General features: G+C 45.7%; 1 protein-coding gene across 2 annotated transcripts; it reads right to left on the reverse strand.

Moving 5' to 3' along the window:
* Window positions 1-7,550: 7,550 nt before the first annotated feature.
* Window positions 7,551-11,711, reverse strand: LOC129153774 (uncharacterized). 2 transcript variants are annotated; one of them, XM_070549977.1, is made up of 2 exons: window positions 11,628-11,711; window positions 7,551-11,270 (listed from the first exon to the last, which is right to left on the reverse strand). In XM_070549977.1, the coding sequence occupies exon 2, from the start codon at window positions 8,989-8,991 to the stop codon at window positions 8,362-8,364; it is 630 nt and encodes a 209-aa protein (XP_070406078.1). In that variant the 5' UTR covers window positions 8,992-11,270; window positions 11,628-11,711; the 3' UTR covers window positions 7,551-8,361. The 2 variants fall into 2 exon arrangements, with proteins under 2 accessions (XP_070406078.1, XP_070406077.1); XM_070549976.1 differs by lacking the exon at window positions 11,628-11,711 and adding an exon at window positions 11,346-11,431.
* Window positions 11,712-18,420: the final 6,709 nt, after the last annotated feature.

The raw sequence follows: 18,420 nt of genomic DNA on the forward strand, positions 1-18,420 counted from the left end.
TCGCAATGCGGCTGTTTGACACTCTTCCTTCGCGCAGACGCTGGCTGTTTAGGAAGGTGACAGGCTGATGACACGTTTCAATGATCACTTTCTGTCCACCGATGTAACTACGAAAGTGTTCGACGGCCCAGACTGTAGAGAGGAGAGCTCTCTCGCAGTCTGAGAACTGGAGTTCCACCTTGCTCAGAGGCTTGCTGGCATATGCCACAACTCTCATATCCTGATCGTGTTTCTGCTTCAAAGCAGCGCTCAGGCAGTGAGAGGAGAAAGTAGCCTCTATGTAGAACTTTTTATCCTTGTCTGGGTAAGCCAGACAGGGTGCGGACGCCAACTTCTGTTTTAGGAACTGGAAGGAGAGTTCTTGGGGTCTGTCCCACACGAAAGGTGTGTCGTTCCGAAGCAGCTCAGTGAGGGGCCTCGCTGTTTCAGCGTACTCCTCAATGAACTGTCTGGAGTAGTTGCAGACTCCGAGGAAGCTCCTGAGTTCAGTCAGATTAGCTGGGGCTTTGATGTCCTGAATGGCTCTAATGCGTCCCGCTTGGGGCTCGACTCCATTAGGGCCAACCAGCAGTCCAACATACTCCACTTTGGTTCGACACCACTGTCCCTTGAGAATCGCCAATTTAGCTCCGGCGTCAGCGAGCTGTTGCAGCACGTGACGGAGTTCGGCCAGGTGCTCCTCGAAGGTTCGACTCCTCATCAAGATGTCATCGACATATATGAGGTTCCCTCTGGAAGCAGCATCTGACATGGCTTTGTGGAGGAAGATGTTGAACTCGGCAGGTGAGTTAGAGTAGCCAAAGGGGCAGCGGTTCCAAGTATATTGGCGATTTCCAAAGGAGAAAGCCAGTTTATACTGGTCCGCCGGCTCAACCTTCATGGTCCAGAAGCCGTTGGCTATGTCAACCGTAGAGAAGAAACGAGCATCTCTGACTCTGGCTAGCTCCTGATCTAAATGGATCATAGGCCACCTGGAGAGAGGTACTTGTTTGTTCAGTGCACGATAGTCTATGGTGAGACGCCATTTCCCAGTCGGTTTCAGAACCGGCCAGATGGGAGAGTTGTAAGTGGAGTTACACTCTCTGATGATGTTTTTCTCCTTCAGCTGATCGAGGATCTCCTGGATCGACTCATAAGCAGCGAGGGGAATCTTGTACTGACGTACAAAAGTAGGAGGGGCATTCGGGTTCGTTGGAATGCGAACCGTATGCAGGTTTGTGAGTCCACAGTCCAGGGAGTCCCTGGATAAGATGGACTGAAACTCATAGAACAGGCTTCTAAGCGCTGCTCTCTGCTCCTCTGACTCCAGCGCATCCGCTTTGTCAAGCTGCTGGCTGACTTCGGCCTCGAAGCCGTCATAAGGTTCAGAGGAGGAGGGTCTCTGGTGTTCCGGGCTTTCAACCGGTGACTCAGAGGGTTGAGTATTTATTGCAAAAACCGTTAGACACTGACCGCCGTCAGTATCTAAGGTTGCACTGCAAATGGGTTCCTCAGGAAGGGCTTCATGCCGCTTGATGGTAATCATTTGTGAAGGGAAAGTACTGAATGTGTCTACACCACCCTGTCTGTCGTTCAAGAACAACGGAAGTTGTCCGATCACGGGGACTGAAAGTTCGAAGTCATGGAATGAGCTATCTATCAGCATGCCCAAGGGCTTTCCTGCCGGCATGTGGATAGGACTCCGGGTCGGATTTTCGACCAACAAGTACGCAGAACGATTGTTCAGCTCCAAGAGTGGCGTGCCACAGACGGCTAAGTTGAGCTCCAAGAAGTGTGGTGATGGCTGGAAGAAGGCCTGTGTGCCTGGCAGCTTCTGATGCTTCATCAGAGTCAGACGAACAGGCACTCCTTTGACCAGTGGGGGCAGAACCGTGCTGGCCTCAACCACTGCACGGCAGGCCTGTGGAATGGTCTGTCCGGACAGCAAGTGTTCACGGCCTTCTGAGCGAGGCTCAGAGGAAGGTGTGGCCCGGGCCCAAAGGACTTGATTGCAAGTGTCCAGCTGGGCACCTAGTCGAACCAGCAGATCTGCTCCAATGAGTGCAGGTGGATCAAGCTGTGGTATGATGCTGAATGTATGTGTGAGCTGTCTTGCTCCAAGTTGGATAGTCAGAGAGCAGACCTCTGGCGCTTTCAGGAGCCTCTGCGGCCAAGCAGGTGACAAGAGCCGATGGCTACTTGTCACACTGACCAGAAGGGGGTCCTTCTGACGCAGGTGTTCAAACGTCTGCTGGCTGATGGCTGACTTTTCAGACCAAAGAGCAAGGCGAGCATCTGAGATGTGGGTGCAGTTGATGGTAAGACCACCAACTATGTGTGGTGCATATGGCTTCAGGCTGACGTTCTTCAGCGAGCAGAGAAAAGATGAATGTGTGCGGAACGGAGTTCCAGGAGCAGTTTCATGCCTTTGCAGGCGGACATCGTCTGTGGGAGCTGTAGGGAGGGGCATGACCTTGGAACAAGGGTTTTGCGGCTCACTTATGCTGACTTCAAGAATGGAGGATGGTCGGCTGCTATCCGGGTTCCAGGGCTTAGGTGTTTCCACCTGGGCCCACAGTTGACCCTTCTGGCAGTCGATGAGGGGAGCTAGACGTTCAAGCAGGTCCTGACCAATGAGAAGTGGTTCAGTGTCTAGCTGGCAGACATAAAACGGGTGAACCAGAGTCATGTCTTGGAAGGTGATGTCCAGCCACGCCCGGTGAGTGATACACTCCCGGGTCTGGGTGTAGCTGGTGATTTTCAGGTCACAAGGTTCAACCTGGACTGGTTTCCCGAGCGACCGCATGGTGTCAGACACGCGATGGAATAATGTGGAGCACATCAGGGTGATTTCTGAGCCAGTATCCAGCAGGGCATCAACCTGTATGCATCCACCTACGCTGGTGCTACAGTACAAACGGCGAGCATGATCATGGTTTGTTAAGTCACCAAGGAACTTCAGAAATTTAGTATCTGGTTTCTCTGGGGGGTAGATTTCAGGAGACTCCTGTGATCTACCAGTAGTGTTCCCCCAGCTGATCAGGTAGGTCCTGGCCACACTGGGGGGTTGAGCCACGCCTAGTCATGCGGACGTTGGCTCTGGGTCTGGCTTCTTAGAAGACGACTTTGGTGCAAGGGTTTCTTCTGCAGATCTCAGCTGTTCCTTCTGTTTAGCTAGAAACTGCTGAAACATCTCCTGGACGTCGGCTTTGGTCAAGTACTCACCTGCGGACTCGTGTTCGGGACCTACCTGTGGGCGGCGCTCCTTAAACCTTCCACTGTTCCGACCTGCCTGCCGTTGGTTTTGGTTGGGCCACTTCCTGTCTGATTGTCCAGACCTAGGCGGCCAATCAGCACCCCCCTTCCCCTGTTGAGGAGATTGGGACTGCTCTCGCGGTTTAACAGGTCTAGGTTTAGCAGATTTTGGCTTAGTGGGTGGAGCTTCTGTGCCTTCAAGCTCCAAACGCGGCTCGGCGTCGGGAGCTAGGTGCATGACGCGGTGATGTGCGTCAGGCTTTTGGGGCTTTCCGCCGGCTTCCCAAGCCTGTTGAGCGTATCTCCTAATCTCCTGAGTTGTCAGTTTTTTTCATCCGACAATACATTGAGACTTCGGATCGAACACACTCGTGCAGGTTGTGAATGAACAGGGATCTGAAGGCAGGGTCTTCCTCGAGCCCAGGGCCGTTTCGACCTTGGAAATAAGCACTTTTGAGTCGGCGATAATACTCTCTGGGGGGTTCGTTTCTCCCGTGTTTGATGGAGAAGGCCCCCATTGTAGCTGACGCGGAGTCTGCATACGTGGCGTATTCATCTCTCAACGCTCGGCAGAGCGAGGAGTACCGATCTCGAATGTCAGGTGGTAGAGTTTCCATGAAACCATGCACTGTTCTAGATGTGGTTTTCCAAATTAGCTTGAGCTTTTCCCTTGAAGAGGGTGCTGGAAGATCAAGCAGACAACGTTCTATCTCCCTGAGATAATCGTCGACATTGGATTCATTGTTGTTAGGATCAAAGCGTTCTATGTCTTTAGCTAGCGATTCAATTTGACGTACACGGAGCCCTGACTCACGGTACGGCGCGTCATCCTCTGACTCTGACCCACGGTCTGTCTCAGAGGGTGCTGGATATCGCTGGTGTGCTCTGGGCTCCCAATGTTGACTCCTGGGGCCCAAATCGGGGTCCGGCATGTTGTGGCGGGCTGCTGGCACGTCACGTGGGTGTCTTGGGAGGTCCTCCTCCCGGAGCACGTCTGCGTAGTGCAGCCTGCGTCTTTCAACTGGGGCTTCTGCGTAATACGCTTTGTCCGGATACGGACTGGCGTATGATGCTTGGTCATGCAGCTGGTTATCGGCATGCCGAATACCGGAGTAGCTAGGATGGGTGGATGGTTGAGGTGCAGCTCGGGCTTGTGCATAACCCCAGCCGGCACCTTGCACCCTTCGTGGACTGGAGGAGCGGTCTAAATAGAGGTGCCGCTCAGCTGGTCGACTTCTCACTGATTGAGAAGGCCGTGAAGATGAGGGTGGTGGTCCCACCTGGGATTCGAGGGCGAACTGCTCTCGGCCTCTAGGTGGTCCTGAATGCCCTATAGTGTGTGTAGGGAACGGGGCCGAAGGTTGGAACAGATGAGCTTCATCTCTCCCCTGCGGCGTGCGTCCGTCCAGAGAGTCCTGGTGTTTCCCCCCTTCCCACTGTCTGTTGTCATCAGCAGAGGGGGGCGGGGTCTCCTCCCCATCTTCCCCAGAATCGGTGCTGGTTTCGTCTTCCTCCTCATCATCCTTCTGCCTTCCATTTTGCTGCCTTTCAGCTAGCATGCTCTGGAGCTTCATGATCTCTCGATCATGTTGGAGTTCTCTCTGATAGAGGATCAGGGCTAACTTAGCTAAGTGAACCTGGATTGGTTTTGTACCATCCGGGTTTTCTATTTGATCAATTACAGCTTCTAACTCGACGCTACGCTGTTCTTCAGTGAAATCCCTAGAAGGGTAGTCGGGTTCTCGAGCAACCGCGACCAGTTTGGACAATAATTGTCCAGAAAGTAGGCCAGGTTCATAGTCGTGGGCCGCAGCGCCACCTGGTTGCTGGGAGTTGGTCAGGTCACTACTCTGATGCTCCATTTTAACAACCGAACCAAAATAGCCTAGTAGAGCTTCTGCAGATAGCTCAAGCTGCACCTTTTGGGCAGCAACTGCTAGCTTTGTAGCAGAAAAACACTAAATTAACCTTTGTGCGCACAGGTTTTAGCGTTTTAAGATTGCACGGAATGCCGTGACTGACGCTTAAAATACTATTCCTTTCAGTATTTTAGCAAGAGCTGGTGCGTTGCCGTAGCAACGTCTTACAACACTTGGGTGTTAAATATGCTAGTTATTCCTTCAGAATATTAGCAAACAGGGTGTTATCAGTCTTTGAGTGAAGGTTTCAGTTAGTTATAATAGCCACTGTGAGTTAAAGTCGCTAAATTAGCAGTTAATTTTAGCCTAAAAGGGTTAGTCAGAATCACTTACATACTGCACCTTTAATGAGGAACTGAATTTTAACCTAAAAGGTTAGCCAGAATTAATTACACGTTGCACCTTTAAGGAAAAACTGAATTTTAACCTAAAAGTCAACCAGAATTAATTAACACGTTGCACCTTTAAAGAAGCACTGAGTTACTGGTGAGAGTTCGATGCAGCTTCCTGCTCAGCGAAATCAGCACCACTCTGTTGCTGGTTCAAGGATGAACAACTGATTATTTTTAATTCAAGCTCTTTGGATTTATTTGTTTGTTTGTGCCGGATAGAAATCTCTGTGTATCCAAGCCTCACACGGGGCACCAATAAAATGTTGGGGTTATTAGGAGCGAACAATTCGTAAGCTTTAACTTACTTTTGGATTCTTCAATAAATTCTGTAAATATGGAACTATTTACTGATTTAGTAATTAATTAAGATATTCTTAGATATCTTCGGGGCACCACCCTTCAATTAGAAAGGGAAATGAATCCAAAACTCTTATCAGTCTTTCTTGAAGTTCGTAGAATCCTCGGAGCAGAGACTTCTCTTCGACACAACAAAGCTACTGGACACAAAAATCTGAATTTTATAACATTTAATTAACAATTTGTCAAATGATTAAACAGTGGAATAGATGAATAATAACCGTGTGATATGATTGAAGATGGATGTGTTTGCATGTGATGGAGGATGTATGAATGGGGTCCTTTGTTCTCACAAAGGAGTAGTGTGTGTGTGTGTGTGTGTGTGTGTGTGTGCGTATGTATGGATTCAAAATGGAGTCTTGAATACAAGATGGCTGACCCCTTTGTCTGGCTAAAGTGTGGGTGGCAACTTGCACTTTAACTTCCAAAGCACTTAGAATCAGTAGTAACTTAACCTTAAATCACTCAAAACATTTCAAAAGATCATGAAACAACACAAAAGATTAATCACAAATTAATATCTTTTAGTTTCAGCCTGGCCATGACAGAAACCATTTTAAGATACCAAACAATGATCAATAAGCAGTTTATTCTTTCAAAATGACCCGACGGACGTGTTTGGGACGAAAGAGGAAAACACGAAGCTACTTTTTAAGCAATAGCGCGGTTTTATTGCTTATTCTGGACTATAGAGTTAACGGAAGAAGAAGGAGAGAGAGAAAGAGATGAGTTGCTGATCACCAGAAGAGCGAGGCGTCCCTCCCTCTTTGATTTGACGGTTCTCCGTGTTTCTCCGCAGCTTTCGGCGTCGTCCGTCGGTTTGATGCTTTCTCCGTTGTTTGGCGTTCACGAGTGTTTCTCCACGGGCTGGACAGAGACAGCAAAGTTTCTTTCTGTGCTGAGTTATAACTTACAGCGTGCTTGATGGAGTTGTTGCTTTCCTCCACAGTTCTGTGTCCTCAAACATCAGCTGGAGGGGAGCAGAAACGAGCAGATCTGATGGGCTTGCAGTTTAGTTTCCAGCAGTTCCGTGGGCTCAACTTGGGCACTTAGAGCTTCCGCGTGCTCAAGGGAGTCGGAGCGTTGACAAGCGTGTCCTTACCGCCAGGTATCCTGGGCAAAAGAACAAGGTTTCTTTGTCTCTGCTGAAGATTTATGGTCTTAGTTCGCGGGAAAAGCTCCACGGCTTCCCGCACATGCGCAGAACGTGTTTCTGGTACTAGGCGGTGACGTCATCACAATGCTTCCGTGTGCAAAGCATCATGGGAAATGAAGTTTCTTGGCGCTGATGTGATTATTTGCTTTTCAGAGCAATTTAAGCACAGTCATTTTGGAGAAAATCACTGCATAGTAATTTCCTCATGAGGTCAGACCCTCAACATGCTCATACAGGTGAGCTGTGGCATCATTTCCAGCTCTCGCTCCTATTCACCAGAGGCGATCCTACATGCAAACTAAAGGGGGGCATTGGAAGGGCACCCCAGAAATGTAGCCCCCTCCCCAGGCCAGATAGTTTGTGTGTGTGTGTATGTATGTATGTCTGCATGTATGTATGTATGTGTGTGTGTGTATATATATATATATATATATATATATATATATATATATATATATATATATATATATACACACACACACACACTTTTTTCTTTAGCAGGCCATATTGTGCAGAAGAGAAGATCTAGTTTGTCACCAGACAATGTGAACAAGCTGGTCTGCTTGAGTGACTGGTGGAAGAAGGAGAAATAGAGCCTGGACTGATTGACCAAATGCTACTGACTGTAAATAGTTAATCATGACCTATTCTGTTGACCTACAGTGCAGAATTAGTTGAACTGAATAAACAGCTACTAAACACAAATACTTATTGATCATTATTTATTTTCATCATCAGTTATCGTAGTAAAACTGCCTTGATCAGTCTGTGATGCATTATTGAAACAAGAAATACGCCTCCATTCTCAAAGACTTGCTCTTATTCATTATCTAGGTAGCACACACATATGCCTTTGGCAGATTTTGAATGAGCCATTTTAATCTAGATTAATCTTGATTAATTCCAAGATTACAGTGAGATTAATCTAGATTAAAAAAATTAATCTATGACCACCACTACTTTTTATATATATATTTATTTTTATTTTATTTTTTTAGAATTATTGTTGTTTTTATTTCTTTATGGTTTTTATCAGTCATTACAGCATCACCCGTCTGCTTTTCTGTGCAAACATCCTAACAAATCCATCCATATCCAGGCCTGTTATGGCCTTCTTGTGATCCAGAATGACTACATTTCTTTTTCTCTCGTGTAGCGTAGTACGGCAGAACGGGGTAAGGACACGAGACAAAGAAGAGAAAGAGCTCTCGCATGATGCTGCTGATATTCCAGTCACAAGGGAGGTCACATACGTGTGATGGAGCTGAGGAAAGGCATTCTTATACCCGTGTAGATATTTGGTCTACAAACTCTTCACTGTTACCATCATCGTCCCTTTGAATTCTTTCTCCAACATTATTTTTGCAACAAAAATCTCATTGGAAAGTTTGTCACTTCCTGTCATTTTCTGCAGAGGACGTAACATGTCAGGATCCAGAAGAGAGGGAGACTGAGGCTGAAGGTAGCTAACTGCTTTCATGAGATTGAGATTGCTTTTGGAGAATCTTGTCTCCATCTCTACAACGACTATGTCCAAAACGTTGAGAAGAGCTCTCTTCAGAGCCTGGCTAGGGGATGTGGAGTCTTCTGCGTGGCCCACAGTGGACATTACAACACTTCCTGTTAGCAGTGAGCCTGTTTTTCTTTGTCTTTTAGCAGCTGGTGCAGGTGTGCTGGTTAATGTCTCTCTTTCCTCCTCTCTCATCTGCTTCAAAGCCTGCAGAGATGCACTGACTACTTCGGAAGCACAGCACAGGTCAACAGAGTGAGACTGCAGCATAGAAGTTGCAGACTTCAGGGAACCCAGAACTTTTAGGAGGAATTTTCCTATTTCAAAGAAATGCCTCCTGAACATCATCAGCAGTCCTGATGCCTCTGTACAGATATCAACAGCAGCAGCTCTGTCCTCTGTAACCTCTGACAGGATACTCATAATAGCATCCTGATTCTCCACACGGCACTTGGTCACATCATGGTGGCTTGTCCACCTGATCTCCAACAGTCGTTTCAGGGAGGAACGTCGTAGTTCTGTGAAACATGATGACGGTGGAAAAATGAGTGTAGAGATCCTGAAAGATCAAAAGAGGTTTTTGCACATGGCTCTGCCTGCATTGCATGGACCACTGCCAAGTGCAGCTGGTGGTTGTAGCGGTGGATGTAGGGAACATCCTTCCCTACCTTCTTCTGCAGTAAGGCCTGAATCCCACCCCTGACCCACTCATGACAGAAGCTCCATCATAGCACTGACTGATCATTTCAGCTGCACTATAGCCTGAGTCAGAGAGATGCTCAAGGGTTTGGGTGGTAATGAATTCAGCATCTAACTGACTGAGGTCAAGCAGACCGATCAGGTGTTCCTCTGGAATGCCGTTACAGACTAATCTAACCATGACTGACTGATTCTCCACATCTGTCCCTAGTTCCATCACTTTTAATGCAACTCCCAGCATAATATTCTTTGTCATATCTTTGATCTTTTGTTTGCCAGTGTTGCAATAATTTGTTTTGTATGTTGTGAGATGTGTATTTAGCATTTTCTGGGATGTGTTTGTTTATTTCATTAAATCTGGAGTCTTTGGCCAGTGTGTAGTCGACCATTGTTAAGAACAGTCCTGCAGAGAAATCATCACCACTGAAGCTTTCCACACTAGTTCATTTACTGCTAGGAACTGAACTACTTCTCCAATAGTTTTTACGTAGTATCTGTTTTTCTCGATATGTGTGGGACTTATTAAACTACCTATCGTTTCCCCTGTGGCCACTCTTTGGGACATTTCAGACCAGCTTTTTCATTTTTTATGTGGCATTGACTTGATGCATGCTTTGTGAATCCCTTGTCCTTTTCCAGTGCTGTTTTCCAATTATTAAATCCTTGTTTTGTGAAAACCAAATCCCTATCATTGTTACCCCCAAACTTACGACATGGGAAACAAAAGCACGCATCCAGCTTTACTGAATATTCCAGCCATGGTCTCCCACGACACCAGGCAGGGCAAAATGAGCGCATGTTCTTCCCAAAATGGCGCTTGGGGAAAACAAGAGCGGCGGGTTGGGACGGTGCGCTACTGTTCAGGCCTGTGTCACCCACAGCGACGGCTGGGTTGGTAGCGACGGGGACAGCAGGAGGGGCTGCGGTGCCTGTGCAAATGGTTGTGGTGAGTTGAGAAGCAGCAGCCCACAAGCCGGCTTCTGCCACAAGTGCCTTAGCAGTGTAGCTCGGTTTAGAAACCAGAAACCTGCCAGTGGCGTGGCCAGATCTTTTAAAATGGGGTGGCCCCAGTAGTGCACCAATGGTTATGCTTTTTCTTTTTTACCCCAAGCTTTTTGTGGAAAAGTATATTTAAAGGAAATTCAGTGGGATGGCCAATCAGATTCCAAGGGTGGCATGTGCTACCCCAGGCCACCCCCTGGACACACCTGGTTTTAATCAGCAACAAATAGCTGAGCTGCTTAACAGCTAATCTAACCTGTTAAAGCAGGAAAACCACTGAAACGTGCTGGATAGCAGCTCTCCGGTAGCCCTGGGCTTAAGTTACAGTCTGCTGCATAGAAAGTTATGAAAATACCCCATGAGAAATTATTCTGTAATGTGTTCAGCCCACTAAAACTGCCCTGATTTCATTATTTATTTACTGATACCAGCTGCTCTCTTGTAGGTGACCCTCTGGTGTCTGCAGGTGGTCTCCTGCTGGTGTCGTCAGGATCAGGAGCTTCTAGAAGAATGTGCCTTTCAATGACTCTTTCCCCCTTATTTGTTATATTAATTAAATAAATCTCAATTTATATATTTCTTGTTTTTGTTCATGTCCATAAATACATAAACATGCTTGAAATTAAAACGAGCTTTTAACAGTGAGGTGCTAGTTTAATTCATCTCAATAGAGCTAGTTAAACATGCAATGTGATAATTCAATTAATGTAATTTATAAATATCCATTAAAATATCAAAACTGGAATCAAAATGAGATATTTGGCAGCACAAAAAAACTTGTCAAACACAATATTTATTATAATAATTGTAGGCAGACAGGAGACAGAGCTGATGGAGGTTCTCAGTCATCAAAGGATGGCTGAAGGCTTTCCAGGAACAGGAGATGTGGTGTTGTCTCTTCTCTCTCTATTCTGCCAGATGAGCTGATAGGTTACAGGTGTGTGAGGACATCCTCATGCTGTCATAACCAGATGACAGGAGTTATCAGGTGATCAGCCAGGCTAATGATGAGAAGCAGAAAGAAAACAAATCCAGGACAGTGTACAGTAATAACAGTAATATGTGGTGTTGCTCACCTTATGTGCTCTTATAGAGTTATTAACGTGTGCCTGCCTCATGGTGTAGAGTCCATATTTTGATGAGTGTCCTGCAATAATGCAGGTTATTAGTTAATTTACTTTTGATAGCAAAGAACAAAATATTTAATGTAAAAGTTATTTATCAGGTGAATCATCTCACATGTCACCACCACGTGTCACAGGGGCAGGATCAGTAGCCTCCATGATGTCATGATGTAATCACATACTTATTTAATTGTTAATATCTTAAAAATTCTGAAATGTTTTAATTTTTTTTACCTTGAACAGTTCACTGAGCTTGCACTGTCACTGAGGTGGAAGCTGGAATCAACAGCAGACACCTCACATCTTGGTCTTTTCAGCGGTGTGGACGCTGCTCTGGGACTTTCTGGAAGATGAATTTCCATCATGGTCTCTGTGGGTCACCAGACACACTGCGGCTGTGAGCTCTAAACTGCGTGGCTATGTAAAAAACAAAGAAGCAGCACATTTATAAATGTTTAAAAGAGCATAAAATCACGTGTAACAGTAATCTGTAAAACAAATTAAAACTAGAAGGTGATAATAAAATGTTTACATAGAAGATTATTAAAAATAATTCACCTTTGCTACGGGTAAGGCTTCACGTCAGCCTGGACAAGTGCATTCTTGCAGCTAAATCAGTCTGACAGCCAATGTCTTGGGTAGATTTGGCCTGAAAAAAAAAATAGAAGCACATTGATGTTGTTTATAAAGTCAGATAATATACAAAAGAAAGTGTCCTACATAGGCGCTTTATAACATTCCTAGTGTGTGATCGTTGTTATAACGTAAAAGTCACTCACACATGATGTGGAGAGCCTGAAATGCGACCTCCTGAACAGAATTCCTCACGGAACCGGGTCACAAGCTGGATTTCACGCTGTAATGGTGTCTGTCAACTAGTGCTGCGTTAGTTAGAGTCACTGTTGCAGAATTACCGACTGACACAAAAGCAATCCGAATTTTCTCCGAGCCTGACAGTAGTAGTCATGTTGACCGTTTTGTCGGCCAGGGATTCGAGACATGTCCCGATTCGCCGCTGACTCTAACCTTACATCCTGTTCCACATTTTGTGAACTTGACAAATCTGCCCGAAGGCAGCGCAGGCTGATATTAGCTAGATGGAGTGAACCACTTTTCTCAAACTTCGCATTTAGGTAGGGAATTGTCTTTAGAAGATGTTAAAACTTTTATTTAGCTTACTCACCTCAGACTGGAGCCCGCCGTGGTGGGGGAGCAGAGTTGGTGGGCTGCATCTAAATTGCGGAAGAGCCACGGTGGGCACAGCCTCCCTCTTCAAACGGAGACGTGCAGAATCGCGGGTAAAATGCTGGTTGCAGACTACAGCACCAGGCGGGAGCTGAAAGTTTTCCAGACACCGATTGCGCGCAACCACTGGCGCCTAACGTCTAAGTCCAGCAGAAAGGAGTGCAACCCCACAGAGCAACCGCAACCATACTACACTACACCTTCTCACCATACTAACACGATATGGAGCACTAAACCTGAACTACTTTCCTAATAACACTAACAGCCAAACACTAACTAAACTACACTATCCAACAGCCAAGCTAACACTAAATAAGTATGTATAACACTAAAAGCTATGCTAAAGACTAGGATATGCTAATGCTATATGCTAATGCTGAACTACGGCTGACCTCCTACACTCGCTTGCAAATCCAACTCCCAACTCGCCACAAGGCGTGGCCGAGACTCTCGATGCTTTTATAACTTTGACACAGAGCTGCTACGTAGTACTCTACTGGTTTACGTAGTATCTTTCTCTTTAGCCATTGGCTAAAATTTATTCAAAATGACTCAAATTCTATGTTTTAAGCTGAAGGTAGCGCTATACTGTGGTATTTAGGCAGAATTTTTAAAGAAAATGCACCAAAATGCTAAAATAATGAATACACACATTTAAAACACTATTAGACACTCATTTATACAGTTCATCAGCAAAAAAAAGTTAATTTAGACGTTACTTGCTCTTTAAGTCCAGGTGGAGACTTTTATTTGGCCAGGCTGTTTATGTCCACAGGACGTGGACAGAGGCTCTCTAATCCCTGAGAGAGACGCTGACTGCAGAAACAATAAATAAAACGTACAGACGGTTGGAAGCTGCTGTGTTTGTTTTTACTCTGCCCTGTTGTGGGCTACTGTACCTGCTCCGACCTGCACGGCTCAAAAGAGTTAAATATTTTTACACACCGGAGGTTTTAAAGCTCTGATTTATCCCACTAAATGACTACCTGTGTGATTCACGGTGTCTATCATGTTGAATCCTTTAGCAGCTTGACTGACAACTCTAATTAACTTCATGTTTTCCCTCCACCTATCAGAGCTGTAGCTGTCTTCTCAGTGATCGTCTTAATTCAGCGATTATAACACAAGTGCTAGATTCGGAGTTTGCTTCGTGGAAGAGTTTTAAAATCTTCCTTCTTTTGGATCCAGAAAACTAATGACAGCAGGTCTGGAGATGACAGTGAAGCTGAGACCAGAGTAAAATGGGAGAATGGAAGCACTGACTTCATGTAGCGGCTGACTGGGCATCAGTTAAAGGAAATATTAGGTCCACTTCTCATCCGTCACACCTTTGACATCTCTCCTTGAGATAAATGGACACCTTGACTTGAGGAGGAGTAAACTGTGAGCTGTTCTCAGTGGGCGGTGAGCATGAGACAAACAGGAAGCGGTCTGCTGACAGAGCTGACAGCGACATCACTCATCCTCTCCTCTCCCTGTGGCCCACAGGTGAAGATCTAACAACCTCTTTTTTTAAAAAGCCACAAAGTTAGGAGGCCGTCCAACTGTTGTCAGTGGAAACTCACGGGACACCAGGAGTGTTTTTTTACCAATTCCTTTCCACTTTCAGCTCACCAGACATGAACTCTGCATGAAGGTGATGCGTGTTACCCTGGTTCCACGTAGCCGCCGGGTTAGCCGAGCGTTACATGAGAGTACTGTGGGCGGGGCCCAGGGTACCTGCTAGCTTTACCTGGATAATCCTAGAATAAATACAAATGTCGAACGATGATGTATCCACTTAGCAGTAACTTTGGAAAAGTGAAGTCCTCTGATGCTTCTATACACTTTCATTCTATACACAATGATTCAAAAACAGGAACGCTTTATGTAAACCCATCAAATTAAAATTAAAACGTGCGTCTAAGATGTAACTGAGTCGTTGATGGAGATGACTCAAAACTAAATGGGTGTTTCACCTGACTGGAGCAGATGACCAGGTGGTGTCAGAGAGACCTGCAGCTAGGGGGCGACAGTCCTGCTACAGCAGTGAAGCGGAAGTTTACGGTAAGACAGGCACCCGTCTCCCGCTCCTCGTGTTGAGTCTGTGAGAGCTCCACAGGGCGTAGAGTGGAAATAAACAAGAGTTGGTACTCCCCTTAGAAAAATATCCGGGGGTATTTTGTGGCCCTCCCCATTACAAAATATCATTTAGGTTTCCAACGCAGTAGGCACCGGTCAAATGAACAGCCTTTCTCAGCAGACAGAAGATAAACACATCCCCTTTTTCTGGTTGCATCTCCTCCATGAGCTCAGCTGATGCTGTGCTGCTCCTGAGCTAAGCCATGAGAACCTGGACACTCTTGTGCCTTGGATGAGTCTCGGGTTGAGAGGCTTCACTCAGCAGAAGCACCTGAAGAAATGTTAACATCAGGCTTCAGTACTGACCCTGATATGAGAAGGCATCCGTCATACAAGCAGCCATAGATTTGTTTTGGGCCTAAAGTGAAATTATTCTATCAAATTTATGGAAATATGACTACCGTAAGTTCTCTGGCATCGGCCTGTATTCCATTACCTGTTATCTTTAATCCCTATTCCTGGACTATTATGCCCAGCGGCCGGCTTCACAGCACAAACTTAACCGCAGTTTTGATAACTTTAACGCTCTCAGGCTCAAAAGAAGTTTTGATAAAAGGACGAACAACTAAGTCCTTCAGGGGAACTTCTGAGTTACAAAATGCTCATGAAGTACGTACGTGGAGTAACCAGGTAGGTAGGTTTTAACCTGCCTGCCTCCAGAGGGTTAAAGTGCTATTGATCTTAAAATATTTTAATAAATAGCGTACTTACCCATCTTTAATTAATTAGTTTCACAAAACACGACAGCAAGTCTGATCACGCATAAACAATAGAGTCACTTCCCACTTCCTGTTCTCTAGTCCCGCGTGATGTTGTGACTATCACGCAACTTTCCAAGAAGCGTTCAACGGCACGATGCGGCGCGTGCTGTGTGACCATTTGACTTATCAAAATCACGGCCGCCACGCAGCGCTTCTGCCAGTGGCGTGTCCAGATCTTTTAAAATGGGGTGGCCCAGGTGAGACACAACTTTGTGCATGGGTGGCACCAATGGTTATGCTTTTTTTGTTTTACCCCCAAGCCTTTTGTGGAAATGAAAAGCCTATTTAAAGGTAAATTAGTGTGGTGGCGGCACCTGGGGTGGCCAATCAGATTCCAAGGATGGCATGTGCCACCCCAGGCCACTCCCTGGACACGCCCCTGGCTTCTGCCTCCATCAAGCCCCAGGCTTTACTTACTTTGTTGACAGGGTGTAAAGACGCCCAAATTCCGTGCAATTGGGACAAAAACCACGTTTTATTGTTTTCATTGTGTGTCCCGAAGGTAGTGCGCCACAAAGGACTTACTGAATAAAGATGGAATAGTGGATCATATTCTCCGGCTGCAAGATGAGCAGAAACGGAACACAGGTAAAGGTTTACTAAAGGTTTCTTATGGCGTTTTATTGAACAGCTGAGAAACGCAGCCACAAAAACAGCAGGTACACCCTTTGATACCGTTTTCACGTGTTCTCACCGCGAATAGCTGCTAGAGTGCTAATGTTTTAACAGCTAGCTCGGTGTTGTAATGTGGATGATGAGGATGAGGATTAACTAGGTACGATGTCTGTGGCCTTTTGTTGTGACTCTATAATCTAATGATCACACGAGTGTTTACAGTGCACTACCGGCATGCTCTCTACGTTTGCTACCACACTGGGATTTAGCCCGAAACAATGGCGTTTGTTGTAAATGTTCTATATGAATATGTACGTACAATGTTAACTGTACATTTTCAATAAACAAGCCTAGTGTTTTATCAGTTCAAACAGACACAAAATCTTGATTTTATTCATTCTACTGGTAGTTTTTTAGCTCAAACTGAAGTTTTTTCTCACTACATCACTCCTCTGGTTTTGAATTTTTCATTCTTGTGCTGAGTCCTGATCTATGTTTCCATTTGGATGCCATCTACCTACCTCCATGGTAGTGACGAGTGATACCACTGATGGCCTTTCCGGTCCGATATCAAGTAAAATTAGTTTCAGCGATACCGATCGCGCACCGATACTTTACTCAAAGATTTTTGTTTGAAAAATTGAAATACAAAGTTATATATTTAGATTATAACTATGTAGTTGAGGGTCTGCGAGTTTGTTTTTGCCTGGAAGTTTATATTTACAGTTAGATGTGTTTTTTATTATTATTTTATCTACAACGGTCCCAATTGCTAGCCGGGCCTGCCAGACTCCTCCTCTGTTTGATTCTGCACAGAGAAAGGGTCTGGGAACTCTCCGATTCAAATAACCCCGCCCCCTGAGAATTCTAACCGAGCCAATCAGTGCTGAGTAGCGTACGTCACACACCACAATGCCCAGTTCGTCATAAACACGGTGACTGAAGCGGAGTTTGCTGCGGGTCTTTCCTCTGGTCTAAATAACTTGGACACGTCTTTAAAACAACAAATGGAAGCGCTAAAAGTATTTCTTCTAAAAAATGTTTGCGCCGTTGCCAGATGCCTTTTTTTACTGCAGCTAACAAACTACAGCATCGCGTGGTACAGTCGGCATTTCCATCTTTTTCTGATTGGTTCTTTGTGAGCTGGCTAGTCCCGCCCCTCGTGCCTCTCTGCCTGTGAGTCACCAGACTCTCTCTCTGTGTGCAGACTTAAACAGAGGAGGAGTCTGGCAGGCCCGGCTACCTAATGGTCCTAAACCAAATGTGTTGTAATGAAAAACGACAGCGTTCTCTTATTTAGATTATTACTGCTGTTTGTGGCAAGCAGGATGTGAAATTACACACGTTCCCGTTCTGAACCTCACATTAAACCAAGAGCTCTGCATTCCCCATTCTAACACTAAAAAAGTCTGAATCAGTAAAACAAACATCCTTCTGCATTTTTCTCAACTGCAGCTCTGAACATTTCATCATAACCAACATTTTAATAAGCTAAATGAATGTAGAGCACATTTCAGATCGGACTAGATAAAAGCAGCAGACTGTGTGGCTGTTCTGATGACTGTGTGCTGCACCTGATGCAGGAGCAATCACCGAGGCTCAGACACTAGGATCCATCACAAAGCTGCAGGGTTAATGGTTCCTCTACCCTCACCAAATCAGCAGATCTCTGCTTCTCGCCCTCATTCTGGACTAAGTGCCCCAAGGCCAGAGGTCAGACACACCGGTGTCTCCACCTATCTGCTGCACCACCTTGCTTTAACCCAGACTGACATAAACACACAAGAGCAGCTCCTGCTGGGGCTGTGCAGCTTTACAGTGCTCGTGCAAGCCACCAACGCTAGCAAACACACCAATGTTGTTAACTAGCTGAGACCCTGCCGTACCGAACTAAAGCACCGTGGGATTAGGATGCTTTTATTTTGACACGATCTAAATCCAAATGTACTTTGCTGCTTTATTCAAACAGAACACAGCTCCCACAGTTCACAGCTGTTTAAAAACCGAGTAACACGTCAGAAACACCTGTCCTCAGGTGCATACGGTGCACCAGGAGTGATGACATTTACAACCACAGAACTCCGTATAGTGTAATGATTTAATAAAGAACGACATACAAATGGTGAAAACAGCATTCTGGTTCGGATGTGGGCCCATCAGAACTGTGGCGTACGCTCACTAGGAAGACGTGAAACCACGTTTTTTCTGGAAGCATCCCAGAATATCTGAATGGCGCAGAAACTACACCTGTGCCTTCCCTCCAAGTGTTTGCTATGAAGTGTCTG

This window comes from Nothobranchius furzeri, chromosome 3, assembly GCF_043380555.1.
Source record: "Nothobranchius furzeri strain GRZ-AD chromosome 3, NfurGRZ-RIMD1, whole genome shotgun sequence".
Classification (NCBI taxonomy): domain Eukaryota; kingdom Metazoa; phylum Chordata; class Actinopteri; order Cyprinodontiformes; family Nothobranchiidae; genus Nothobranchius; species Nothobranchius furzeri.